The 17372-nt window shown below is 37.8% G+C and overlaps 1 protein-coding gene across 1 annotated transcript in view; it reads left to right on the top strand.

The window, feature by feature from the left end:
- The window catches only part of YIPF6 (Yip1 domain family member 6), a 38273-nt gene that overhangs the window by 6053 nt on the left and 14848 nt on the right, over nucleotides 1–17372 (top strand). The window contains exons 2-3 of the mRNA XM_059384870.1: nucleotides 11016–11144; nucleotides 12383–12461. Of these exons, the coding sequence (XP_059240853.1) occupies nucleotides 11016–11144; nucleotides 12383–12461 (208 nt within the window). The remainder of the gene's footprint in view (nucleotides 1–11015; nucleotides 11145–12382; nucleotides 12462–17372) is intronic.

Here is a 17372-nt window from a genome sequence, read left to right as displayed (position 1 = left end):
GTGAGATTAAGAGTCACTTATGGTTTGTCTCCCTCCCAATCCCATCTTGTTCCATTTATTCTTCTCCTACCCCCTTAAGCCCCCATGTTGCATCACCAATTATTTTTGTTTTTTGAGTAAATACCCAGTAGTGGAATTCCTGGATCCTATGGTAATTCTATTTTTAACATTCTGAGGAACATCCATACTGTTTTCCATTGTGGCTGCACCAGTTTGTATTCCCACCAACAATGCACAAAGCTTCCTTTTTCTTTGGAGTATGATTTCTAACCTGTTTATTTTTAACTAATTTTATACATACAGAAAAATTGCAACAGAGAGTTCCTAGATAGCCCTGATCCCATTTCCTCCAATGTTAACGTTGTACATAACCATAGTATACAGTGATCATAGTAGACAGTGATCAGATCAGAAATTAACATTCGCACAATACTATTAACTAAATCACAGATTTTATTTGAATTATACCAGATTTTCTACTAATGTTCCAGGATCTTATCCAGGGTCTTACATTGCCTTGAGTTGTTATTTTTCCTTAGTTTTATTTGATCTTTAATGGTCTTTTTATTGTCTTTCATGATCTTTTCTGAGTGTTTGTTTATTTATTTATTTGACAGAGATAATAAGAGAGGGAACACAAGCCAGGGGAGAGGAAGAGGGAGAAACAGCCTTCCCACTGAGCAGGGAGCCTGATGCCGGCCTCGATGCTAGGACCCTGGGATTACGACCTGAGCTGAAGGCAGACACTTAATGACTGAGCCACTCAGGCACCCCTTTTCTGAGTGTTTAAAAGCAAATCCCAGACATATCACTTCACCTGTAAATACGTCAGTGTGTTTCTCTAACAGGGAATAACAAATAACAAAACTCATAATTTCTCAGTATCATCTAACCCCTGCTCATCATCTCACAATTTTCTAAAAACATATGTTTTTATAGTTTGCCCAAATCTGGATCCAAACAAAGTCAACAAATTGCTTTTGGATAATAAATCTCTCTTAATATTTAAATGTTCTCCTGTTTTTAATTTAATTTATTTTTTAAAATTCAGTCATTTGTCTTGTAGTCCTCTCCACTTTTCTGTATTTGGCTGATTGTATCCTCATGGTATTTTTACTATGTTCCTCTATCCACATAGTTCCTGTAAACTCTAATAAGACACAGGAGCTGGATTGTATTCAGGTTCATTTCGGATGGAGGAGGGGCAAGAATGAAAAAGAACTCAGATGTCCCCTAAAATTAGCAATGTTTACTTTTCAACTATTAAGAAGTTTCAGAGATATAAAAGTACAGTGGTAAAATATGCCCTCATGTCCTAACCTTCAATACTTAATTTATGGCCAATCTTCTTTCTTCTGTAGCCCTATCCATTTCCCTTCTATTATTTTGAAGAACATATCAGGCATCATTACTTTAGTAAATATTCAACATGTTTCTCTAGAAGGAAAGGAGTCTGTTTTTAAAGAACATAACCACAATGCCATTAGTACATCGAAAAAGTTAGTAATTCCCTAATATCAAATATCTTATCAGTGTTCAAATTTCCAGTTACCTTCTAAATGTCATATTTTTATGATTTAAAATCTGTCCCACTACCTATTTTTATAAATAAGGTTTTATTAATTGTTTATGTCTTGTCTTGGACTGCTTTCATGCCTCAGCAGCAGAGTTGAGTAGTTGCCACACAATCTACATAGCTCTCAGAGCCTGAAACACTTACTTCTGAGGCCCTTTACAGAAAAAGTTTTGTGGCTCTTGCTCTAGGCCATCATCTTTTAGAATAATTTAAAACAAGAAAAAATATTTTTTATATTTATCTTCATTTTAACCATTTCTAGAGATCTTCTTTTCCGGTGTAAATCCAAGTTTCCTTCTGATATCCCATTCCTGATGATCTTTCTTTAACATTTCTTGTAGTGTGTGTCTCAGCTTTTGCTTTAAAAGTACTTTGCCTTCGTTTTGATAGCTGTTTTTCCTGGGTACGGAATTCTGGATTGACAGTTTTTTTGTAGCATTCTAAAGGTGCTTTCATTTTTTTCTAGCTTGGGTAGTTTTGGGTGAAATGTCTGTTATTTATCTTTGTTCCTCTGAATGCAGTGTCTTTTTTCCTCTGGCTGCCTTCAGGATTTTCTTTATTTTTGGTTTTCAGTAGTTTGATTGTGTCCAAGTTTGTGGATTTTTTGTTTTGTTTTGTCTTTAGGTATTTATCTTGAGTGGTGTTCTCTGGGCTTGAATCTGTCATTTGATGTTTGTCATTATTTTGGGGAAATATTCAGTCATTATCTTTCCAAATACTTCTTCAGACACATTTTCTCTCTTCTGGGATTTCAATTTTTTATTTATATATAAAATCATTTAATATTGACCCACAGCTCTTAGATGCTTATTCTGTTTTCGATTTTGTTTGTTTTTCTAGTTTTATTGAGATAATGATTGACATAATAACACTGTGTAAGTTTCAGGTATACAACAGTGATTTGGTATATTTTTTTCTCTATAAAAATTTCTCTTTTTGTTGTAGTCTGGATAATTTTGACTGACCTATCACTGATTTTTTTCTCTGGCTGTGTTGAATCTGCAAATAAAGCTGTCAGAGGCATTCTTCATCTGTTACTATGTTCATTTATTTCTGGGATTACCATTTGACTTTTACAGTTTCCAACTCTGCAGAAATTCATCATCATTTGTGCATATGCCCTTTCTACTAGAGCCTTTAACATATTAATCATAGTCCTCTTGATTTTATTCTGATAATTCTAAAATCTGGGTCATCTCAGAGTCTGTCTGGTTTTATTGATAGCTGTGTCTCATCATAGTGGGTTGTTTCTTCATTGTGGGGGGGGTAATTTTTTTTTATTGAATGCTGGCCATCATGTATAGAAGAGTAGAGACTGCCTGGAAGTGGCACATCTTTTCTGCTATGTTTTTACTGTGGGGATTAGATCAGTCTGGTCAGGGGGTGAACTGTGCTTGGGTTTTTTCCTTGCTATGGGAACCTTCAATGTGTCACCAGCTTCAAATTCTTTTTCTATTACATGGTCCATGGGGTGGGTGCTAGATCATCCCAGTGTTTTACCTAATATTCCTGTTCTATTCTAAGCTTTCTTTTTTTTAAAGATTTTATTTATTTATTTGACAGATAGAGATCACAATTAGGCAGAGAGGCAGGCAGAGAGAGGAGAGGATGCAGGCTCCCCGCCGAGCAGAGAGCCCGATGTGGGGCTTGATCCCAGGACCCAGGGATCATGACCCGAGCTGAAGGCAGAGGATTTAACCCACTGAGCCACCCAGGCGCCCCTATTCTAAGCTTTCTATATTTTCCCTTTGCCCTTGCATAAGATAGTGGTTCTTCCTTCGACTTCTAGCCCCTCCCCTAGCAGTAGACTGCTGTTTGTTTTGATGCCCTACTTATTGCCTGGGAGGAGGGACTCCTTGCTGTCTTGGTCCAGGCTTTGTCTTAGGTAGTCCCTGTATCCCTGTGTCTCCTGAGTGGGACTTTGTCAGTGATTGTGTTTCTCCCCCAGTCGAAGGAGACTGTAGTGGTCTGGCCTCAGGCTGTTTTCCTATCCCTCCCCCAGGAGTAGAGAGATTTGTCTTTTCTCTTGCCAGTTGCAGTGGGTCTTCACCTGTTCCCTGGAGATAGCAGAGTTCCCCCAGTTGCTCTAAGGATCTTGTTCTGTAGGGGAGAAGGGTCCAAGCAGGGCTCTTTGCTTTTCTCAGAATTGGCAGCTGCTCCCTTCGCCAAAACCTAGACCTAGTGGAAGTCTGTGGAGAAGACTCTTTAGGTGGGTGTGAAATTCCCTTGTGTTTGATGCTTCCAGGGCCTCTGTGCCCTTGTACAAGTCCATGCTTGGCCTTTAGCAGTTCATTTTCACTTTTAGCAGAATTCTTAAACATCTGTGTGGTGCACGGCGTCATTCTCTGTGTTGTGCTACAGTGTGCAAAGTAGTTCCCATGTCCTATGTTTTCCTGAAAGCACCTTTTTTAAAATTTAATTTTAAAAATTTTTTTATAAACAAATAATGTATTATTAGCCCCAGGAGTATAGGTCGTTCAATCGCCAGGTTTACACACTTCATAGCACTCACCATAGCACATACCCTCTCCAATGTCCATAACGCCACCACCCTCTCCCTACCTCCCTCCTCCCGGCCACCCTCAGTTTGTTTTGTGAAATTAAGAGTCTCTTATGGTTTGTCTCCCTCCCAATCCCATCTTGTTTCACTTATTCTTTTCCTAACCCCCAGACCCTCCACGTTGCATCTCCACTTTCTCATGTCAAGGAGATCATATGATAGTTGTCTTTCTCTGATTGACTTATTTTGCTAAGGATAATACCCTCTCGTTCCATCCACGTCGTCACAAATGGCAAGATTTCATTTCTTTTTTTTTTTCTTAAGACTTTATTTATTTATTTGACAGAGATCACAAGTAGTCAGAGAAGCAGGCAGAGAGACAGAGGAGAAAGCAGGCTCCCTGCTGAGCAGAGAGCCCGATGCGGGGCTTGATCCCAGGACCCTGGGATCATGACCTGAGCTGAAGGCAGAGGCTTTACCCACTGAGCCACCCAGGTGCCCCAGATTTCATTTCTTTTGATGGCTGCATAGTATTCCACTGTATATATATACAACATCTTCTTTATCCATTCATCTGTTGATGGACATCTAGGTACTTTCCATAGTTTGGTTATTGTGAACATTGCTGCTATAAACATTCGGGTGCACGTGCCCCTTCGGATCACTACATTTATACCTTTAGGGTAAATACCCAGTAGTGCAATTGCTGGGTAATAAGGTAGCTCTATTTTCAACTTTTTGAGGAACCTCCATGCTGTTTTCCAGAGTGGTTGCACCAGCCAACAGTGTAGGAGGGTTCCCCTTTCTCCCCATCCTCGCCAGCATCTGTCATTTCCTGAATGGTTAATTTTAGCCATTCTGACTGGTGTGAGGTGGTATCTCATTGTGGTTTTGATTTGTATTTCCCTGATGCCAAGTGATGTGGACTACTTTTTCATGTGTCTGTTGGCCATCTGGATGTCTTCTTTGCAGAAATGTCTATTCATGTCCACTGCCAATTTCTTGATGAGGCTATTTGTTTATTTATTTGGGTCCTTTCTCTTCTCTTTTCGATAAGTCTGACCAGGAGTTTATCAGTTTTTAATTCTTTCAAAGAACCATCTCCTAGTTTTGTTGACTTATTCTGTTGTGTTTTTTTGGTTTCTATTTCATTGATTTCTGCTCTGATCTTTACTATTTCTCTTCTTCTGCTGGGCTTAGACTTTCTTTGTTGTTCTTTCTCTAGCTCCTTTAGGTGTTGGGTTAGGTTGTGTATTTGAGACCTTTCTTATTTGTTGAGAAATGTTTGTATTGCTATATATTTTCCTCTCAGGACTGTCTTTGCTGTGTCTCACAGATTTTGAAACATTGTCTTTTCATTATCATTTGTTTCCATGAATTTTTTCAATTCCTCTTTAATTTCCTGATTGAACCTTTCATTCTTTGGAAGGATGCTGTTTAGTCTCTGTGTATTTGGATTCTTTCCAAATTTCCTCTTGTGATTGAGTTCTAGCTTCAGAGCATTGTGGACTGAAAATATGCAGGGAATGATCCCAATCTTTTGGTACCCGTTGAGACCTGATTTGTGACCCAGGATGTCATCTATTCTGCAGAATGTTCCATGTGCACTAGAGAAGAATGTGTATTCTGTTGCTTTGGGATGGAATGTGCTGAAGTTATCTGTGATGTCCATCTGGTTCAGTGTCATTTAAGGCCTTTATTTCCTTGTTGCTCTTTTCCTTGGATGATCTGTCCATTTCAGTGAGGGGATTGTTAAAGTCCCCTACTATTATTGTATTATTGTCAATGTGTTTCTTTGATTTTATTAATTGGTTTATATAGTTGGCTGCTCCCATGGTAGTGGCATAGATATTTAAAATTGTTAGATCTTTTTGTTGGACAAACCCTTTGAGTATGATATAGTGTCCTGCCTCCTCTCTTATAGTCTTTGGCTTAAAATCTAACTGATCTGATATAAGGATTGCCACCCCAGCTTTCTTTTCATGTCCATTAGCATGGTAAATTGTTTTCCATCCCCTCACTTTAAATCTGGAGGTGTCTTTGGGTCTAAAATGAGTTTCTTGTGGGCAGCATATTGATGGGTTTTGTTTTTGTTATCCATTCTGATACCCTATGTCTTTTGATGGGGCATTTAGCCCATTTACATTCAAGGTAACTATTGAGAGATGTGAATTTATTGCCATTGTTGCCTGTAAGGTGACGATTACTGTATATTGTCTCTGTTCCTTTCTGATCTATTACTTCTAGGCTCTCTCTTTGCTTAGAGGACCCCTTTCAATATTTCCTTTAGAGCTGGTATGGTGTTTGCAAATTCTTTCAGTTTTTGTTTGTCCTGGAAGCTTTTTATCTCTCCTTCTATTTTCAATGGTAGCCTAGCTGGATAGAGTATTCTTGGCTTCATGTTTTTCTCATTTAGTGCTCTGAATATATCATGCCAGTTCTTTCTGGCCTGCGAGGTCTCTGTGGATAAGTCTGCTGCCAATCTAATATTTTTACCATTGTATGTTACAGACTTCTTGTCCCAGGCTGCTTTCAGGATTTTTTCTTTGTTGCTAAGACTTGTAAATTTTACTATTAGATGACGGGATGTGGACCTATTCTTACTGATTTTGAGGGATGTTCTCTGCATCTCCTGGATTTTGATGCTTGTTCCCTTTGCCGTATTAGGGAAATTCTCTACAATAATTCTCTCCAATATACCTTCTGCTCCCCCTCTCTTCTTCTTCTGGAATCCCAATTATTCTGATGTTGTTTTGTCTTATGGTATCACTTTTCTCTTGAATTCTCTCCTCGTGGTCCAGTAGCTGTTTGTCTCTCTTTTGCTCAGCTTCTTTATTCTCTGTCATTTGGTCTTCTATATCACTAATTCTTTCTTCTGCCTCATTTCTCCTAGCAGTAAGAGCCTTCATTTTTTAATTATACCTCATTAATAGCTTCTTTGATTTCAACTTGGTTAGATTTTAGTTCTTTTATTTCTCCAGAAAGGGCTTTTATTTCTCCAGTAGGGTTCCTCTGATATCTTCCATACCTTTTTCAAGCCCAGCTAGAACCTTGAGAATCATCATTTTGAACTCTAGATCTGACATATTACCAATGTCCATATTAATTAGGTCCCTAGCCATTGGTACTGCCTCTTGTTCTTTTTTTTTGTGGTGAGTTTTTCTGCCTTGTCATTCTGTCCAGATAATATATGAAGGAGCAGATAAAATACTAAAAGGGTGGCAAAGACCCTATGAAAATGTGCTTTAACCAAATCAGAAGAGACCCCAAATTGTTGGGGGGGAGAAAGGGGGGTAAAAAGAAGTTCAGGAAAAAAAAATTAAAAAGGAAAACAAGTAAAGAAACAATATAAAAAATAGTGTGTGTGTGTGTGTATATATATATATATATATATATATATATATATATAATACTGGTGACTAAAACAGGGTCACCCATTTAATTTTGGGAGTATTTTGGTCTCTCAGAAGAAACTGCCTCTCAAAATTTTAATAAATGAAAAATGTATATAAGGGCAAACATAATGAAGGGATGGAATATGACTATAAAGATGCAAAAAAACCTTTTTTTTTTGTATTTCTGAAAAAGGAGTTGATAACGTAAGTAGGTTGGGAGAATAAAGAAAAAGAAAGTGGAGAGAATTTTCTTGGACTGGAGACTAGAACAAGCCCGGTGCTAGATTTAGGGTGTATTTTGATCTATTAGAAGAAGTTGTGCCCCAAATTTTTTAGAAGAAAAAACGCTATGTGTATACAAAAATAAAGTTAGATACAATGAAGGATAAAAGATGACTATAATTATGAAGGTTCAAAAAAAGATTATTTTTTTAATGAAAGGTGTTGTTAAGATAACTAGTTTAAAAAACATTAAAAGAGGAAAGGGTAACAGTTAAAAAATTTAGCAGCAGAAAAAAACAATTAAAAAATATTAAGTTTGCAAGACTAAAGAATCATGGGGAGAAAGCCATGAATTCCATGCTTTACTTTCTCCTCCTCTGGAATTCTGCTGTTCTCCTTGGTAAGTGAACTTGGTCCTGGCTGGATTTCTTGTTGATCCTCTGGGGGAGGGGCCTGTTGTAGTGATTCTCAGGTGTCTTTGCCCAAGGCTGAATTGCACCACCCTTTCCAGGGGCCAGGTTAAGTAAGCTGCTCGGGTTCGCTTTCAGGAGCTTTTGTTCCCTGAATGTTCAGGAGGATGGGAATGAAAATGGGCATCTCCCAGTCTCCGGCCTGGAGGAGCCAAGAGCTCAGGGCCCCACTCCTCAGTGCATCCTCAGAGAAAAGCGCTCAATTACTCCTGTCTCCCTGTCCTCTGGCTGCACTCCGAGCTCACCCAGCCTGTGACCAAGCATCTCTGTCCCTGGCACACAGCTCTGCCTGGGGTCTCTGAACTGCAGCTGCCTGAGCTCTTCCAGGGGGGGGTCTCCCCGGATCTTGTGGGGACCCCACTCACAGAGCAGTGGCCTGTGCCACGGATTGGGTTCAAGGTAACCCCGAGTTGAGAGCTCACTCCTCAGCTCCGTCTCTGTAGCTGGCTTCCCTGCTCTAATACCTGTGAGCTCTGAGAGACTTAGACACCCCCGATCCTTCTGTGACCCTGTGGGAGCCGAGGGCACACTGTCCCTGTGTGGGCTTCACCCCAGTTTAGCCTCTGGAGTGATGTCCCTCAGTGGAGCAGACTTTTAAAAGTCCGGATTTTTTGCTCTGTTGCTCCGCCACTTGCCAGGATCTGGCCCCTCCACCCTATGTTCTATCTTCCTGTTACTTTGGATTCACTTCTCTGCCCATTCTACCTTTCAAATATAGTCGATTTTCTTTTTCTAGAATTGTTGCTCTTCTTCTCTTCGATCTCCTCTTGGATTTGTAGGTGTTTGGAATGATTTGGTAAGCTATCTAGCTGATCTCCTGCTACCTGATGTCGTCTCAGCCTGCTACTTCTCCGCCATCTTGACTCCTCCCCTCTGGAAGCACCTTTCTTTCCTTGAATTTTATGCAGGCTGCTTGGTTGCCCTACAACCTTAACTCTTTGATGGGTTCAAGAAAAGTTGTGATTTTGTAGTTCATCTAACTTTTTCTCATTCTGTTGGCAGGGTAGGGGGAACATTATTCTTTCCAGCTCTCCACATCCTAATCACAAGTCAAATTATAGTGTTTTAAAGCCACTTGAAATAGTTGCTCTCTGTGTGGTTGTGAATATTTAATTCCTCATACCATAGGTTCATTTATTTTATTTTTCTTTTAGTTTTAAGGACTTCTTTTAAGTTTTAATTTTGTTTCATAGTTATGTGAACTATTTATATGATTTCAAGTCATATACATGGAACAACTTGTATTTGAAAAAGCCTAGCCTCTTTCCCTGTCTCCTCTACCTTATCCCTCCCTTTCTTTAATAGGAGACCTCTTTTTTAAAAAATCATATGACTTACATCACACTGCATGATTTATTTCTTTCACATTTCTTACATTTAAAAGATAACATTCGGGATGCCTGGGTGGCTCAGTTGGTGAAGCATCCGCCTTTGGCTCAGGTCATGATCCTAGGGTCTGGCGATCGAGTCCCACAACAAGCTCCTTGCTCCACAGGGAGTTTGCTTCTTCCTCTCCCTCTGCTCCTCATGCTCTTTCTTTGTCAAATAAATAAAGTCTTAAAAATAACGTTCAGGTGTGAGAGTGTGTATTTGTATTCTCTCCTTTCTTAGATAAATGGTAGCATATTTTACAAACTTTTCTCCACATTCCTTTTTTATTTAACACTCCATAAATAGTACTTTGAAGATACTCCCATTTCTTTTACAGCTGCATAGAGCTCTGTTATGTCCATATCCCATACTTTATTCAAGTAATCCTCTGTTAGTGGGCATATGGGTTATTCTCGGGTTTTTGCTTTTATAAGTAGTGTTAATAAGTAGCTTTGAGTATATGTGTTTTTGCCCTTTGTCTTTAGACTCCTAAAAGTGGCATTGCTTAGTCAATGAGTGATCCATGTATAAATTTTGTTAGACATTGCCAGATTCATCTTCGTAGACTGTAGTATTATTTTTCATTCCCACCAGATGTGTGTGAATACTTCATTCCCAGAGTATGTTGTCATACTGTTGTATTTTTGTCAGTCTTAACAGGGAAAAACATTTATTACAAGTAGCTTTAATTTGCATTTCTTATTAAAAGTGTGTTTGAGAAGTTATTTTTCATAAGTTCTTTGAGCAACTTTATTCTCCCTAAAATTTCAGTGTACTGTCTTGTACTTTATTTACCTGCAACTGCTACCCTTTAAATATTGTGCCTGTTGGGACAATATCCATGTGAGAAGGGATTATTTTCTTAGGGACTTGAAGATTTCAGAGTTTTAGTTATACTAATAAAATTTGGCATTTGAACATATGTATGAATCTCACAATTCACTTGGGAAATGTTACTTGATCTGGTTTGCTAGGTAACCTGCTAGAAAGAGTAGAGATGAGAATTTATTTTGATATTTCCTTGTTCTTCCCAGTTTCCCGTTAGGCTTCACTTCATGCTACTTTGTAGCCGGCAGAGGCCACCAGAGCCTACCACAGAGCAAAAGAGCTACAGAATTGTGGCTGTGTGAAGATGCAATTCCCAAAAGGTTGTTTTCAGATAGCTTTGCAATCTTGCTAACTTGTGCCATGTGAAGGTTTCATGCTTGAAAGAAAGCAAATATTTGAGAGCAAGAAAGTGTCTATGCCGTTTACTTTGTAATTTTTTCTATCATGTGCCATCTCCTTATTTAAGTTAAAAGAAAAAACCATTTGAGAATTTTAGTTGAACACATTGCGTAATGTCTGGTAAACTAATACCTTACTTTAAAAACTGTGTAACACCCCATGAAAAGACATAGTCTCTACTCACTAGGAAATGATGTCTTTGAAAAATGCTGCAGTTGATTACAGACTTTAATTTTTTTCCCAACTCTTCTCAGTTTGCAGGCCTTTCTGATATATCGATCTCACAAGACATCCCTGTGGAAGGAGAAATCACCATTCCTATGAGATCTCATATTCGGGAATTTGACAGCTCCACATTAAATGAATCTGTTCAGAATACCATTGTAAGTTAGCCTAGCTGAGAGAACTTCTGTTCAGTATCATGGGACTAAGTAACTATAGGACTTTTTGGTTTGGCTCACTGATTTTCAGTATATCTTATTTATTGAAATTTAAGATTTTCCCCTAGAGAATAACTCGTACAGCCTTTTTGGAGAGCAATTTGGCTGTAATGAGTATTAAGAATCTTACAATGTTCGAATATTTTTAAGCTGGTCATTCTGCTCCACATAGGGTATATGGAATTTAAAAAAATATATTTTTCAAAATACAGAAGAATATTAATATACAAAGAAGGGATTTCAGTTAAGTAAATTGTGTTATATCTATGGGATGGAATACTAAACATTTGTTAATATATTCATAAAGAACTATTAATTACATGAATAAATTGATAGGTGAAAAAATTAGGACAGAATTATCTCAACTATATTTGACAGGTTATATTTATATTGCTGTACTCTTTTACAAATGTCTAGATTTTTTTAAAGTTTTATTTATTTATTTTTTGAAAGAGAGAGGAGATTGAACAGGGTGGGGGAGAGGGAGAGTGAGAAGGAGAAGCAGACACCCTGCTGAGCAGGAAGCCCAACAGGGGGCTTGATCCCAGGACTGTAAGATCATTACCTGAGCCACCCAGGTGTGCCTCAGCTGTCTTGATCTTTAAAAATCTTGCTTCTAGGATTCATTTACCAGTTAAATTGGGAATGTTGGAAATTAATTTGTTTTATTCTGTATAATATGGTTGTTAGGGAGCAGGCTCATTGGCCCTTAGGACTTCATCAGTTATGAACTGAAAGTCAGATGCCATGTGTTGCAGAGTAGATTTTAATAGTTACATTATTTTAGTTTCTTTAAGTAACATATTGGTACAGCTGTGTTTCTCCTTTACAGAGCTTTAAAAATCAAAACAGAACAGGTGTATGTGGTAAAGAGTTAAATGTTGGCTTAAGGACTTAATTAAAAAGTTAATAGAGCACTGAGTAGTATATAAGACTGATGAATCACTGACCTCTAACTCTGAAATGATTATGCATTTTATATTAATTAATTGAATTTAAGTAAATTTTTTAAAAGTTAGTAGAAATACATTACCTTTCTGTTTGTATAGTGAAGGTGTTAAACTGACATTGTAGTTCCCAAATTCAGTGAACCTAGGAGGTTAAAATAAATTTGAGCAAATTAAGTGAGGGGACTACTTCGTAACTTGGTCAGGACACTACAAGTTGCTTATGTCTTTCAGATGCGTGATCTAAAAGCTGTTGGGAAAAAATTCATGCATGTTTTGTACCCAAGGAAAAGTAATACTCTGTTGAGAGATTGTAAGTATATAGTTTTTTGAGGATTTGCTGTTTTTCAATGTACCTTATCAAATACGTTATGTGGCTACATTTCTGTGATAAGAAAACTGGCATTTTGCAAAATGAAAAATATATAAAAGAATATGTAAATGAACGTTTTGGAAGAATTTAAACATTTAGAATTGAATTTCAGAGATTGGAAGATTTTGCGTAATGTATCATCTTCAATAAATATAGACAGTATATCTTTTTTTGTTTGCTTTTGTTTTTGTTTTATTAATTATTTTTATTAAAGTATAATGTATTATCTGTCCCAGGGGAACAGGTCTGTGAATCATCAGGCTTGCACACTTCACAGTACACACCAAATCACATACCCTCCCTAATGTCCATAACCCAGCCACCCTCTCCATACCTCCTGCCCCCTAGCAACCCTCAGTTTGTTTCATGAGATTTAGAGTCTCTTATGTTTTGTCTCCCTCCCAATCCCATCTTGTTTCGTTTTCCTTTCCCTAACCACAAATCCCCCCCATTCTGCCTCTCAAATTCCTCATATCAAAGAGATCACATGATAATTGCCTTTCTCTGATTGACTTACTTCGCTCAGCATAATACCCTCTAACTCCATTCACATTGTTGCAAATGGCAAGATTTCATTTCTTTTGATGGCTGCATAGTATTCCATTGTGCATATATACCACATCTTTATCCATTCATCTGTTGATGGACATCTAGGTTCTTTCCATAATATGGCTATTGTGGACACTGCTGCTATGAACATTCATGTGCACATGCCCTTTCAAAATCACTACATTTGTATTTTTAGGGTAAATACCCAGTAGTGCGATTACTGGGTCATAGGGTAGCTTTATTTCTAACTTTTTGAGTAACCTCCATGCTGTTTTCCATAGTGGTTGTACCAGATTGCATTCCAACCAACAATATAGGAGGGTTCCCCTTTCTCCCCATCCTCGCCAGCATCTGTCATTTCCTGAATGGTTAATTTTACCCATTCTGACTGGTGTGAGGTGGTATCTCATTGTGGTTTTGATTTGTATTTCCCTGATGCCGAGTGATGGTGAGCATTTTTCCATGTGTCTGTTGGCCATCTGGATGTCTTCTTTGCAGAAATGTCTATTCATGTCCACTGCCCATTTCTTGATTAGGCTATTTGTTCTTTGGGTGTTGAGTTTGATAAGTTCTTTATAGATTTTGGATACTAGCCCTTTATCTGATATGTCGTTTGCAAATATCTTCTCCCATTCTGTCCGTTGTCTTTTGGTTTTGTTAACTGTTTCTTTGCTGTGCAAAACCTTTTGACCTTGATGAAGTCCCAAGAATTCATCTTTGCCCTTGCTTCCCTTGCCTTCGGCAATGTCTCTAGGATGAAGTTGCTGCGGCTGAGGTCGAAGAGGTTGCTGCCTGTGTTCTCCTCAAGGATTTTGATGGATTCCTTTCTCACATTGAGGTCCTTCATCCATTTTGAGTCTGTTTTCGTGTGTGGTGTAAGGAAATGGTCCAATTTCATTTTTCTGCTTGTGGCTGCCCAATTTTCCCAACACCATTTGTTGAAGAGACTGTCTCTTTTCCATTGGACATTCTTTCCTGCTTTGTTGAAGATTAGTTGACCATAGAGTTGAGGATCTATTTCTGGGCTCTCTGTTCTGTTCCATTGATCTATGTGTCTGTTTTTGTGCCAGTACCATACTCTCTTGATGATGACAGCTTTGTAATAGAGGCTTGAAGTCTGGAATTGTGATGTCACCAACTTTGGTTTTCTTTTTCTATATTCCTTTGGCTATTTGAGGTCTTTTCTGGTTCCATGTAAATTTTAGGATTATTTGTTCCATTTCTTTGAAAAAGTTGATGGTATTTTGATAGGGATTGCATTATATGTGTAGATTGCTTTAGGTAGCATAAACATTGTCACAGTATTTGTTCTTCCAATTCATGAGCATGGAACGTTTTTCCATTTCTTTGTGTCTTCCTCAATTTCTTTCATGAGTACACTATAGTATTCTGAGTATAGATTCTTTGCCTCTTTGGTTAGGTTTATTCCTACGTATCTTATGGTTTTGGGTGCAATTGTAAATGGGATTGACTCCTTAGTTTCTCTTTCTTCTGTCTTGCTGTTGGTGTACAGAAACGCAACTGATTTCTGAGCATTGATTTTATATCCTGACACTTTACTGAATTTCTGTACAAGTTCTAGCAGTTTTGGAGTGGAGCCTTTTGGGTTTTCCACATATAGTATCATATCATCTGCAAAGAGTGATGATTTGACTTCTTCTTTGCCGATTTGGATGCCTTTAATTTTTGTTGTTGTTGTTGTCTGATTGCTGAGGCTAGGACTTCTAGTACTCTGTTGAACAGCAGTGGTGATAATGGATATTCCTGCCATGTTCCTGACCTTAGTGGAAAAGCTCTCAGTTTTTCTCCATTGAGAATGTTATTTGCGGTGGGTTTTTCATAGATGGCTTGATAAATATTGAGGTATGTGCCCTCTATCCCTACACTTTGAAGAGTTTTGATCAGGAAGGGATGCTGTACTTTGTTAAATGTTTTTTCAGCATCTATTGAGAGTATGATATGGTTCTTGTTCTTTCTTTTATTAATGTATTTTATCAAATTGATTGACTTGTGGCTGTTGAACCAACCTTTCAGCCCTGGAATAAGTCCCACTTGGTCATGGTGAATAATCCTTTGAATGTACTGTTGGATCCTATTGGCTAGTATTTTTGTGAGAATTTTCGCATCTGTGTCCATCAAGAATTTTGGTCTGCAATTCTCCTTTTGATGGGATCCTTGTCTGGTTTTGGGGTCAAGGTGATGCTGCCCTCAAAAAATGAGTTTGGAAGTTTTCCTTCCATTCCTATTTTTAGAACAGTTTTAGGAGATTAGGTATTAATATTTCTTTAAATGTTTGGTAGAATTCTCCTGGGAAACCATCTGGCCCTGGGCTCTTATTTGTTGGGAGATTTTTGATGACTTCTTTAATCTCCTTACTGGTTATGGGTCTGCTCAGGTTTTCTATTTCTTCCTGGTTCAGTTTTGGCAGTTTATAGGTCTCTAGGAATGCATCCATTTCTTCCAGATTGTCAAATTTGCTGGTGTATAGTTGCTCATAATATGTTCTTTTAAGTGTTTGTAGTTTTTTGGTGTTGATTGTGATCTCTCCTCTTTCATTCATGATTTTATTTATTTGGGTCCTTTCTCTTTTCTTTTTGTTAAGTCTGGCCAGGGTTTATCAATCTTATTAATTCTTTCAAAGAACTAGCTCCTAGTTTCGTTGATTTGTTCTACTGTTCTTTTGGTTTCTATTTCATTGATTTCTGCTCTGATCTTTATTATTTCTCTTCTCCTGCTGGTTTAGGCTTTCTTTGCTATTCTTTCTACAGCTCCTTTAGGTATAGGATTAGGTTGTGTACTTCACACTTTTCTTGTTTCTTGAGAAAGGCTTGTATTGCTATATATTTTCTTCTCAGGACTGCCTTTGCTGTGTCCCACAGATTTTGTACGGTTGTGTTTTTGTTATCATTTATTTCCATGAATTTTTTCAATTCTTCTTTAATTTCCTGGTTAAACCATTCATTCCTTAGTAGAATGCTCTTTAGCCTCCATGTATTTCAGTTCTTTCCAACTTTGCTTTCATGATTGAGTTCTATCTTCAGGCCATTGTGATCTGAAAATATGCAGGGAATGATCCCAAACTTTTGGTACCAGTTGAGACCTGATTTGTGACCCAGGATGCGATCTATTCTGCAGAATGTTCCATGTGCACTAGAGAAGAATGTATATTCTGTTGCTTTGGGATGGAATGTTCTGAAGATATCTTTGATGTCCATCTGGTTCATTGTGTCATTTAATCCCTTTATTTCCTTGTTGCTCTTTTCCTTGGATGATCCATCTATTTCAGTGAGGGGGTTGTTAAAGTTGCCTACTATTATTGTATTATTGTCGATATGTTTCTTTGATTTTGTTATTAATTGGTTTATATAGTTGGCTGCTCCTATGGTAGGGGCATAGATATTTAATATTGTTAGATCTTCTTGTTGGACAGACACTTTGAGTATGATATAGTGTCCTTCCTTATCTCTGTATAGTGTTTGACTTAAAATCTTTAAAATTTTTTTTTAAATCTTTAATCCTGCTTTCAGGATTTTCTCTTTGTCACTAAGACTTATAAATTTTACTATTAGATGATGGGGTGTGGACCTATTCTTAATTGATTTTGAGGGAGGTTCTCTGCACCTCCTGGATTTTGATGCTTATTCCCTTTGCCCTATTAGGGAAATTCACTCCAATAATTTGCTCCAATATACCTTCTGCTCCCCTCTCTCTTTCTTCTTCTTCTGGAATCCCAATTATTCTAATGTTGTTTCTTCTTATGGTATCACTTATCTCTCTCATTCTCCCCTTGTGGTCCAGTAGTTGTTTGTCTCTCTTTTGCTCAGCTTCTTTATTTTCTGTCATTTGGTCTTCTATATCACTAATTCTCTCTTCTGCCTCATCCATCCTAGCAGTAGGAGCCTCCATTTTTTTATTGCACCTCATTAATAGCTTTTTTGATTTCAATGTTGTAAGATTTTAGTTATTTTATTTCTCCAGAAAGGGCTTTTATTTCTCCAGGCAGGGTTTTTCTAATATCTTCCATGCCTTTTTTGAGTCCGGCTATCACCTTGAGAATCGTTGTTCTGAACTCTAGTTCTGACTTATTACCAATGTCCATATTAATTAGGTCCCTAGTCATTGGTACTGCCTCTTGTTCTTTTTTTAGTGGTGAGTTTTTCTGCCTTGTCATTTTTTCCAGATAAGAATATATGAACAAGTGAATAAAACACTAAAAGTGTGGCAGAGACCCCAGAAAAATGCATGCTAACCAAATCAGAAGAGATCCTAAAACTGGCAGGAGAAGAAAGGGGGAAAAAGATA

This window comes from Mustela nigripes, chromosome X (assembly GCF_022355385.1).
Source record: "Mustela nigripes isolate SB6536 chromosome X, MUSNIG.SB6536, whole genome shotgun sequence".
NCBI classification, from domain to species: Eukaryota; Metazoa; Chordata; class Mammalia; order Carnivora; family Mustelidae; genus Mustela; species Mustela nigripes.
This window is presented reverse-complemented; position numbering and strand designations above follow the sequence as displayed.